The following is a 12,036-nucleotide window of genomic DNA, read 5'->3' as shown; positions in this document are numbered from 1 at the left end:
TTTTCCCTGTTTGTTTGTTCTTCACCACTATTTAAAAATTTACAAGTCTCTTGAGGCAAAATGGTCAACCCTGGAAGCCCTTAGAAAAATGCAAGGGGCCTCAAGGAGACTAAGGGCAGCATAAGTGAAAGTGGACTTCATTCATAGATCTCCTCACTGGCCAGAGAGAGAGCGCTGTCATTTAAAAAGCCAAAAGAAAATCCCCTTCCCTTTCTGTAGCACTAGAAAAAAGGATACTGCCTTAAATGGATCCATTTGAGAGGAAATAAGGACCACCAAAACACTTATCAAAGTTAAAAAGCTGCCTAGTTTTTCTAATACAGGACAGCACTTCCTTGTGAGGTTGGCATCTGTTCAGCAGGACACAGAGGTTGCATGAGGTAAGGGGGACGTGTAACAGACAGCAGTCACTAACCCTGAAACGTTCTGCTGCTTCCAAAATACAGGTACTGCGAGGCTAATGCACTTGGTATTGTGAATGCCTCTGTTCTCTCTGTGGTAAACTGGCCAGGTTAGACCTGTGCTGTACAACATAATCTGGCACACGTGGCTACTGAGACCTTGAAAGGTGGCTATAGTATGGCTAAGGAACAGAATTTTAAATTTTATTTAATTTTAACTAATTTAAGTCTAAATGGGAAAAATTGGCACTTGATTCCATTATTGGCAAAAATTTGGGTACGTGTGGAACAACTTGGCTATGTAAAATTTTCTTTTTCAACTATAAAACCTAAATAAAGAGCAAATATTTCTCCTAAAAACAATTTTGTCTGAATTGAGATGCGTTTTAAGGGTAAAATATATATCAGATTTTGAAGACAGTACAACAATGAAAAAGAATGAAAAACATCTGATAGTTTTTATATTGTTGAAATGATAATATTTTAGATGTATTAGGTGAAATAAAATATTTTATTAAACTCATTTCCCCTGTATCTTTTTACTTCTCTTAATGTGGTTACTGGCATATTTAAAATTACATATATGGCTCTCATGTTTCTACTGGCATGCACTGGTTTAACATACCCTATACAATGTTCCCTAAGAAATAAAATAATTTAAATCATCTTTTATTTCTCATGAACCAAGTATGTGCCAGATGGTAGAAGAGGTATTTTGTAAATGTTATCACAGTTAACCTTCATCATAATCCAGCAAAACAGGGGTTATTATCATCATTTTGTAGAGGAGAACATGAAGGCTCGGAGTAGTTAAGTGACTTGCCCCAAATCACACAGTTAATAAATAGCAGAGGAGGATGTGAGCCCACATCTACTCTCTTTCTATTATACTGGTTTGCTCCTTCTCCAAGAAGAATTAGGTGGCTAATTCTTTCTCAGTACTGAAGTCTTGAGATGAAAATTGCCAAGTAAGCTAATACTGAATGCATTCATGGGGGGAAAAAGAAATAAAGCCATAGATAATCAATCTAAATGAAAATGATGCTCCAATACTGGTTAATGGTGAAGAATGTACCTGCCTGGAAACTGCCTGGACCCTGCCTAGTTTACCTCCAATCACAGGTGGAAATAAAGATATGATCAATACTTACATCCAGTGCAGCAGAGTTCTAATTCTACATACAGCCCCAGTCCAACTCTTCACTAAATGCAGAATGGTCTCACCTTCCCTACTGAGATCAAGAGGCTACCTAGTTAATTTGAGCTGTACATTGTTCTCTTAGAGAGCTGACCAACTATTGAGCTTTAGCAATGAGCAAGTCATCCATTCAAGGAAAACATCTCCTGGTGTTAAATCTATGTGCATACCATAGCATAATGGAACCAAGCCCGAGGTACTTAAGAGAATGATTGGGTATGTGGAGAGAAATAATAAAGATAAGGGAATAATTTCCGACCGTCCAAGGAATGAATCAGGGGATTAAATATAATTCATTGGTATTACCTGCAAAGTAATCCTTGACTGGCACAATGCAGGTTAAAAAGCACAAAGAATGCCTCTCAAATGACCATTTTTATTGAGTTTTATCTGAGCCATCTTTTCTAAAGAGAATTTATTTGGATATAACCCTTCTTTAGCCAACACAGCATCCCATTTTTCACATATAATAGCAGAGATAATGCAAATAGCAATCAAGTGCTTGAATGGGAGTCAAACCAAGGGTAGCTCATAAGAGAGCTGTTTATTTACTTGTTTATCATTTTTTCATTTTATTTACACTGAGAAGCTCTTTGGACTGTTACTTGATAAAATCCTTCACTCTCTTACCTTAACCCATCCCTACATTCTGTACAGTTATGGAATTCAGTACACGTCTTGCAGTTTTCACTGCATTTCTGGCAAAGATTTTTCTCTGTTAAAAAAAAAGAGAAAGTTATAAATCAGTTGGTCAATTGGGTTCCACAAAAGCATCGAGATGTTCTAATGCTTGCTAATGTATGCTACAGTACCTATGGCCTTGAATAGACAATTGCAGGAAAAGCCACAGAATCACCATTTGTTATCATTTCTCAGCAAACCAAGAACAGACAGAAACCGTAACACTGGAAAACAGCTTAGACTTCTCTGCCATTTTGCAGACAAGAAAATGATAGCCTAGCTAATTCTTAGTTGAATAGTTTATAGGCCTTTTTTTTTTTCCTTCTTCTTGCTAGTCTCTCTCCCCAGGAGGGTTTCCTAACTTGCAACAGTGCAAATCCCACTCACAAAGCTGGGACAACATCACTGTATAGGGATTGAAAGGCAATGCCTGAGACGGAGGAATGGGAATGTAGACCCCCATGCTCATAGCTTTTAGGACTGGTCAATTGAGCTGAACTAGAGAAGGGAATCTATATTTAAGACTGCAAGGTAAGGACTGCTTATTTCTTACATTGTTTATTTTAAACACTATTTTAGTGTCTTGCACTTTACAGCCGCAGTAGAATTGGTATAAATGTTATAATTCAGATAATATCTATATTTTGGAGAAATCTATATTCTGGAGAATAGAAAAGTATCATTTGAACAAGTATACTGTGAATACTTGCTTTCCTAGTTACTACCAGGTCCATATTGAAAAAAGTTGGCAAATTTATGGTTGTTCTGTGGAGGAAAATATTTGGCATATTAAGGAAGACCTTCTACCTTAGAGAAAATTTTGCTAAAGTCTTGGTACCTGCTCTGATATGCAAGTGGATTATATCCATGTGAATTTGTAGAAATGAATGAAGCTTTCTTCATGGGCTTCCATCTGCTCTTTAAACGTTGATGCTCTTCAGGGTTCCATAGAGAAACACAGCTTAGAGGATCCCTGCAAGGACCTGCTGGATCAAGTCTGAGCCTCTGAGCATGAAATACGAAGCCCCTTACAATCTTAACAGTAGTCATCATAGGGTCTCTCTCACTGTCTCGTTGAGAATACTGCACATCTATAGAATCTTAACTCAGATGACCCAGATTTGCATTCTGCTTTTAGCACCTCCAGTGGGCAAACTCAGGATCTCTGTTTTTTATTCATTAAAACGAGATTACAATGTTACCCACCTCTCTGGTTGTCTTGAGAAGTTAAATAAAATTAATTATTCAAGGGAATGATATGAACTATTAAGCACTGTAAATGTATTGGCAGTAATTATTACTAGTCATGATCGATCATATGTGATCATTATGTTGTACATAAATGGACTCATTAGAGAAGAAAACTATAACATAAGGCAATTACATAGAAGAGAGAGATATACAAACTACTTGTGTCAACACTTTGTGGTAGATGAAGTCATAGTTTGAACACCTTAATTATCTACCTTCTAGGCTCTGGAAACAATGGACTCTCAATTACCTTGGTTCTGTCATACAACATTCCAGAATCAAATTTCTTTTTCAAGGCTCAACCTTCTTGATAGAATTTTGACTTTTTTTCCTCACAAGGAATACTGCATATTTCTGTGGATTCTTTATGCCCCCTTCTGTCTCCCAATTTCTCCTTTCTCCCTCAAGTCAAAGTTCATGTTCTAAATTTTGGGGCAAGCAAGAAAGGCAGAGTCCTTACCCACTGCCTTAAAGGGTAAGTTGAAAGACCCTCTCTGCCTCACAGACAAATGCTCCTCTTTGAAACCAGAGAGAATTTCACTTCTTAAGAAGCAAGAGTATTCACTTTAGATTTCTTGTCTGATTTTTTTAAATAACTCTTGTTCCTTTAAACTTGAGTTTTCTTTTTTCTTCCTTAGGTTGTGCAGAAACATGAAATTTAGTGCCATCATATACCATGGTATGAGGTCCTTGTTAAGAGAAATTATCCAGAACTCAGAAATAAAGGAAAAGATAACTGCAGTCCTTTTCAGAGCCACACTAGAGCACTGTCTAATAGGTCTACCTTAAGACTATTTAATTCTCTAGGGCAATATACCTTCATCTGTTTGCTAATGATGGCTGATTAGGGCCTAAACTCTGTGTTAATGCACACATTTTTGTTTGGTAAAGTTGCAAATTACTCCTATTCATTAGAAAAAAAAATTCCCCCAAATTCTACTTGTATTGCCATGTAGAAAATTATTAAATTATTCAATTTTGTCTCCAAGTTAGCAAAAGGATTTCCATTTTGCCTTTCCTGGTGGACTACAGTACCTGATCATCTTTCAGCCCTATTTGTCACCTTGCAAGTTCCCTCAGTAGTGGGTTAAATAAGTCATTGACAAATGTTCATTCTACTCTTAAAAGACAGTCATATTTTTTGAACTTTTTAAAAAGTATATTTTGATTTCATACAGGCCTGGTGTCTATTTGGTCAGTGTGCAGAAAAGAGCAGGCCGGAATGTTGTCGTTAGCAAATCTGCTTGTAAGGTTGGCCCACAGCTGGCACATCTGGGAACTTGAATTTTGGGAGGGTTCCCACTACCCTGAAAAGAGTGGCTCACTTTGTCTAAATTGTTTGTATAAACAATATGGTTTATGGTGAACACCTATTTTCCTTTGAAGAGTCTGGAATTTTGGTATGTGTCAGGTCTGACCAGCCCCCAGTGACAACCCTGGGCCGAGTCTTTAATGAGGTTCCCTGGTAGACAACATTTCATGCATGTCGTCACGCATTGTTGCATGGGGAACCGAACACGCCCTGTGTGGCTGAACCTTGTTCCATATACCTTTTCCCTTTGATGATTTTTTGCTGTAATATCTCCTATCTGTGAGTTCATGAGCACGACTATATCCCAGGCCTTGTGAATATTCCCAGCAAATCACTGAATCTGGGGGTGGTCTTGAGGATACTCTGACAAAGTTATAAGCATTTTTACATAAAGCTTCTAAAGGGTTCTCTTAAAATAAATGAACTAGATCCTGTTTGATATGAAGCACAATTCCAGATTTCACAAAGAGGCTATCCCTCCTGAGGTCACTCAAATGAAAACACCACATTTCTTCTCTAAAACCCAAGTATTTGAAGTGAGCTTACTGGTATCCTGATATGACCCATCAGGGCAGTGAGTAACACAGCTGTTGGTTTCTTCATTCAGAAAGTATCCATATTTGCAGGACATGCACTGGTCACCATGGCTCCCAAAGCAGGACTCACAGTTGGGGGCACACTTCCTGCAGCGCTTCTTGTCGGCGTGGTAGTGGCCTGGGGGGCAGCTGGAGACACAGATCCTGCATTGTGAAACAATAAGAAAGAAGGCAGCGTCATGAGCGAACCAGTCCTCAGCATTCTCTTGGAGGTGCTGAGCAAATGGCTGAGCTCAGCCTCCAAATCACTTTTAAACCAGGATGCCAACACCACATCCAGAGAGCCAGATTGTTTGTTAAACTTCCTCCTGCACAGTGTGCTGAAGTAGCAATGCAGTTACCCAACACCAAGTCTACCAAGGACTTGTCAAACCATTTCCTGGTTTGCACCTAGCTCTTGAAAAATGATGATGGTTACAGAGACGAAGGTTATGGTGGTGAATCAGAGGAAAACTATGTGGGAACCACAACTCTATTCAGAAAGGTCCCTTTAATAAGGTGTGACTTCTATTTTCGTGTGTTGTTTGTCATATGGATCCTGTATGTGCATGTGTGAGTGGCGGTGGTGGTTGTATGCTGTTGTCTAAATTAATATAAATATATTTAAATTCATGTTGTATATGAGAACATTAAAAAAAAAAACCTTTCTCGTTTGCCCATAAATGGAAGCACAGAGCTTTATTTATCCACTCAACAAATATTTACTGAGCACCAATTAAATGTCAGGCATTTTGCTAAGTGCAGGAGATAACAGAGGCTGGGAGATAGCCAAAGTCCTCCTTTCTCTTAAGGAATTTAAATTCCAGCAGACTTACAACAGGAATTCTTAACACGTCTAGGTCTGTCTGGGGGACTGGAGTATGGAGGAACCATGTGGCAGCTATGCTTAGTGAGTTTTCGCCTGAAGGAGGAGGGAGAAGGTGGGTAGGGCTGTGAGAGACAAGGGGAGGTCAGGATGAACTCCGATGGGGGCAGTCACCATTCCTTGGCTCTGCCCAGGAAACATATCTGCACAGCTCAAGCAGACACCAGGGGCTCAGAGGCACAGGGTACACCTTAGTGCCCAGGGCAGAAGAATGAGATCAAGCAGGACCAACCCCTTTGCCACACTGATGGCCTATGTGCTGGAGAATGTGGAAAAGCATCAGTTTGGCCTGTGCATTGGCATCTTTGTGAAGCCATGAAATCAAACATCAGTGGGGTGGAAAGGACATGAAACTTGTGTGAGATGGGAGCAATAAGTTCAAGAAATCTATTGTACATCATGATGACTAGAGTTAACAACAATTTATTGTGTACTTGAAAATTGTGATGAGAGTAGTGTTTAAGTGTTCTGGCCACAAAAAAAGATATGTATGTGTGCTAATGCATATGTTAAATAGCTTGATTTAGTTGTTCCAAAATGTGTGTACGTATGTATGTGTGTGTGTGTATATATATATATACATACACACATATATATATATATAAACATCATGTTATGCATTATAAATACATGCAGTTTTTACTTGTCAATTAAAAAAAAAAAAAAAAGAAAGGTCTGGAGGGGCAGGTGCTTAGCTGGTTCCTCCACCGTCCTCCAAATGTGAGAGAAGACATTTGCAGTTTCACAGCATACATGCACATTTTGCGTTTTGTAACTCAATATAGTTTTCACCATTCTGACTAACACAGGGAGGCAGTCGGCCTGCACAGCAGCCTCTTCTCTATGTTTAGGTCCTGGTGGGAGAATAGTGGAAGATGCCAGTGGCCTGCACACACCCCATGGTATTAGCCTTGCAGGAACTCCTAAGATGCCTGGCACATGCTGTGGGGATGTGACTTGGCCCCTCTCTTACCTGGTATTGTTTTTCAGCTTGTAGTAGTAGTGCAAACAGTCATTGCAGTGGTCTGGTCCTGGCCCGTCACAGCCAACCTCACTGCACTCAGGGTCGCAGGGACCTTTCCAAAAGACATTAGAACAATACTTGGAAAAATGATTTTAGAGCAGGTCAGCTTTACCTTGAATTTGGTATAAAATAAGACTTTTTTTTTGTCTTATGCAGAGAGTTTCTTTAAGACAGAGGAATAACTGTCAATGTGGCTTTAGGTCCAGAGATGAGCTCTTGACTTTTTTTGACTTTTGATTCCTAGGCAATCTCAATTACCTAGGTATAAAGAATGTAAATTCTAGTCATGGCCTGATCTTCAAAGCACATATGGTTGCCTTGTGGTAGATAAATATTTTAGAATTCAAATGAACTGTAGCAACTGGAAAAAAACCAACTGCAATTAAGTATGTGTAAGAGTAAAAAGATTGGATTTGTAGAAAAGAGAGAAGTTGTGGACAAAAAAGAAAAAAGCATTATTATTTAATGCCTAGACCAAATGACCTCTCTCATTAAAGCTACTGAATACCTCTGAAATACTGTGGCCAGGAAGAAACACCATTACAGCACCTGGCACAAGCTTATCAGCATCCAGTCTCAGACACAGATAATAGATTTAAAATTGCATCCTACACAAAGGCCAATGGGCAATTCAACAAAAGAAAATGACATATAAATTAAAAAAACGCAAGCAAGCTTAAAGGATTCCAGACCTGGGATGAAAGTTCCCAATCTCTCTTACTACATATTCTTTGGTATAGAACTGGAGATAATGAACAGTAAGAAAAAAAAAAAATGCCAGAAAGATGGAGCTATTTTGTGATTGATGAAAAACTTTCTAATGACATGGGCTAGTTACAAAAGTTTTTAATTCTCTTCTTTGTTCTCCATATTCTGGAACATTTGGTCTCATAATCTGCAAACTCTTTCCCACTGAAAATTCATATGATTTTAACTAGCAATAAATATATCGAATGAAATGTACAAATAGTAAGTCAAGGGTAGTAGAAAACCTACTTATTGTGACCCAAAGGACTTACTGTTATACCTTGGTTTCTTTGAGTCATTATGGGACTATGTTTCATAATTAACTGAATCACAGAAACATAAAAAAATGTTAGAACTCGGGTGGAATGACTTAGAGAAAAATCTGGTAGTCAAATACCCTCATTTTACTGATGAGGAAATTGATTTTCCAAGAATTTCAGTGGCTTGCCCAGTATCACATGGTGAGGAGAGGGGATCAACGTAGGCCCTGATACTTAGGTAAAAATTCCTGCTTAGAGGTAGCAAATCACGTACTAGGGATGACTTCTCCATCTGAATGGAAATAAGTCATTTCAAAATGCTGCAGACTTGAATATACTTCTGATTAACTGCAAGAGTCATTTGACAGCACTTCTTATTTCTATTTTCCCCAAAGCTTCAAATCGATCTCCAAATTCCACAGCTACTGCAACTTGGGACATTTTAGCCGTCTGCCATCGTACACCAGGGGAGTGGTGTCTCTGCTGTCTATGGACTGAAGTTCAGCCAGCTGTGATCTCACAGTCCCTTGGATCCAATGACACAGTACGGGAATCTGGTTATGATAACGCCATCTGTGTCTCTAATCTGGCTGACTTCTAAATGAAGGTGAAAATTGCAGCTCCAAAGGAAAGGAGTCATGGGTGGCCCTAAATTTTCACCAGATGACTTCTAGAATTAAAAAAAAAAAATCCCAAACGTTTATTCTTGATATTTGCCAAAAGGGCTCTCACTGTATGGCAAGTTCACATACTATGCTGTTTCTTTTATCATCTTAAACTGTCCCAGATGCAATTTAGCATTGTAGGTTGCAGGATAATAATGCAATAATTGTCTTGGTTCTCTCACAAGTGCCAATGTTGATGTTTTAGAGATATAAGCAGAAAAATCACAAAGATGTATAACTGTTCTGAATCTCAACATTCCAAAATTTGAATGGGAAACATTACCAAAATATGAATAAAGAGTAACAGCTTACTATTAAACTCTATTTATGTTTTTTGGATCTACTTTCTCCTATCCAAGAAGACAAAATAGTTTACTAGTTAAAATATAAGTAGCAATGCTATAGGCTCAAAGCAAAACATCACAAAATCTAATACAATCCAGCTCTGATAAGCTCAATTGGTCTTAATTTCAAGCATGTTTATTGATTCTAGGATGCTATCTGTTTAGAATAAAAGTAACTACATATGTATTTAAGATACTCTGTTCAGGTGGTTAATGAAGTACTTTTATTTTTAGTATTTAGAGGAAAATCTCAGAACTGCAAGAAAAAATATTTCTCATCTAAAGATACATTAAACTTGTATTTATAGTTCTTTTTTTTCTTTTCTTTTCTTTTTTTTTTTTTTTTTTTTTTTTTTGAGACTGAGTCTCACTCTGTTCCCAGGTTGGAGTGAAGTGGCACGATCCCAGCTCACTACAACCTCTGCCTCCTGAGTTCAAGTGATTCTTGTGCCTCAGCCTCTCCAGTAGCTGGGATTACAGGCGCATGCCACCACATCTGGCTAATTTCTTTTTGTATTTTTAGTAGAGATGGGGTTTCACCATGTTGCCCAGGCTAGTCTCAAACTCCTGAGCTCAGGCAATCCACCCTCCTCGGCCTCCCAAAGTGCTGGGATTACAGGTGTGAGCCACCGCGTCTGGCCTATAAATAGTTCTTCATTAGGAGAAGCTTTGTCCATTATGTGTTATATGTCATATCTTAGAAGGACTGAATGCTCCTAGGAGTGCTAGCTAATGCAACAAGACAGTAGTCAGAAATAATGACAAGAAGGACAACAAAACCATTTTGCAGATGATAAGGCTGTAATACCTAAACCATCCCAGAAAATCAACTCTAAACTATATAAATTAATGAGAGAGTTAAGCAAAGTGGCCATATATAAAATAAATACAACCAATAGATTTCCTACACACCAGCATATACTAGTTAGAAAGCATGGAATATTTTCCACTATAAGAGCACCAAGGCCCAAAATACTTAGGTGTAACACTAACAAGAAGAAAACTACATAAAATTAAAAGATTTCAGTTAAGTGGGACATGATCTATGTTTTAAATGGAAAGATTGTATGTTGTAAAAACAATTCTTCCCATAAGATTGCATATAAATTCAAATTAAATTCCAATGAGACTTTTAAACGGAGACTTAAAAATCATTCTAAAATTCATCTGGAAGTATAATAGGGCAATAATTGCTATGGAAATGGGAAGCAGATGTTCTACAAATATAAAAATACATCATGAAATAAAAACAAGACAGTGTGGGTGGTACTGGTTTGAGAATTATTAGATTGATGAATCAGAAAAGGTGGAACCAGAAAAGATGCTGGTATAAGAACTTACTATATTGTTATAAAGGAAGCATCCTAAACCAATAAAAAAAGAAGGGATAGTTACTCAGCCAATGATGTTAGTCTGTTTGGAAAATAACTAAAGACAGAGCTTCAATTGACACTATATGTCATAAACCAAAATGAGTTCCAGATGAATTAATGGCCAAATGTAAAAAATAAGAGATTACCAAGCAAAGCACGTGAATATTCAGTAGACATTAAAGGATAAAACTTCTGCAAAATATCAGTGTTATATCTGAGACCATAAACCCCAGCCTCTAATAGTTTTTTTTGTCAAAACACAAAACAAAACTCAACAGTGATAAGTGAGAATACGTTTTCAGCAAATATGAAACAATGTGAGAGATAATAACATACAGAGTGTTCACAAGGAGATAAGAGGATTACTGTACTTTGAATAGAAAAATGGGTAAAAGACAGTTGTATTTAATTCAGAGAACTACAGAGGAAGAAATGTTTAGATTTACAGGCAATCAAAACTATAACATTTTTAAAACGTTCACCTCTTTCTTTTTTTTACTCTTTATTTTTTTCTGTTGGCAGGAATGAGTGTAATAAACAATCACATAGCTGGTCACAGTGAAGACTGGTACATCTTGTCTGGATAGCAAGTGACAAAATGTTTCCAAGCCCTAAAGCTGATTATCCTCTTTGATGCAGTAAGTCTTAAAACAGAACTCTATTCTAAAGAAATAATGAAGATATAGACAAAGATTGATAAATAATGATGTTTATCCAAACCGTGTTTAAAATAGTGTAAAATTCTGTAAGCGAACAATATGTCCCAGATTATGGATTACCTATATTATGGTACAATCACGGTATGGACTATTAGCTTTGTAGATAACACATATGGATATTTGAATATATGAGTGCACTGATATACACACACAAATATTTAAGGGGAAGAAAATATGTCAGAGTATGGGTAGTAGATTGTTCTGTTCCATTCCATTCCCATTCCCATTCCTGTTCCCGTTCCCATTCCCATTCCATTCCTTTCTGTTCTCCCATGTGGTGGGATGATGCATGAGCTGCCTCTTTTTAGCCTGTGTCCCACTGGAAGCCAGCTCACCTGCATAATCCTCTGTGCCATAGTCGTCTGTGGGGTCTTCAACTCGGCTATAGCGGAACCGTTCCACTTTAGGAAACTCATTGGTTGGTGAATATGGCTGCACGGAGGTGCCATAGAGGACCAAAGACCATTCTTTCAATTTACCTTGAGAAATAATAATGAAATCACAGCATGACCAAATCTTCCCTCTTTAGCTCTGTAACATCTTTAAGTCCTTCTCACTCAAGAAAAAGCAACAGAACTGTGGAAGGCAGATGGATATGAA

At 37.8% G+C, this 12,036-nt stretch overlaps 1 protein-coding gene across 2 annotated transcripts in view; it reads right to left on the bottom strand.

The window, feature by feature from the left end:
- The window catches only part of PCSK5 (proprotein convertase subtilisin/kexin type 5), a 467,874-nt gene that overhangs the window by 170,586 nt on the left and 285,252 nt on the right, over positions 1-12,036 (bottom strand). For both annotated transcript variants that reach the window (XM_009244528.4, XM_063714247.1), the window contains exons 14-17: positions 11,772-11,915; positions 7,278-7,380; positions 5,390-5,583; positions 2,230-2,314 (exon numbers count right to left, since the gene is read on the bottom strand). In XM_009244528.4, coding sequence (XP_009242803.1) covers positions 2,230-2,314; positions 5,390-5,583; positions 7,278-7,380; positions 11,772-11,915 — 526 coding nt within the window. The remainder of the gene's footprint in view (positions 1-2,229; positions 2,315-5,389; positions 5,584-7,277; positions 7,381-11,771; positions 11,916-12,036) is intronic.

Source organism: Pongo abelii, chromosome 13 (assembly GCF_028885655.2).
Source record: "Pongo abelii isolate AG06213 chromosome 13, NHGRI_mPonAbe1-v2.0_pri, whole genome shotgun sequence".
NCBI classification, from domain to species: Eukaryota; Metazoa; Chordata; class Mammalia; order Primates; family Hominidae; genus Pongo; species Pongo abelii.
The sequence above is the reverse complement of the archived record's forward strand: the minus strand, read 5'-3'. Positions and strand labels throughout refer to the sequence as shown.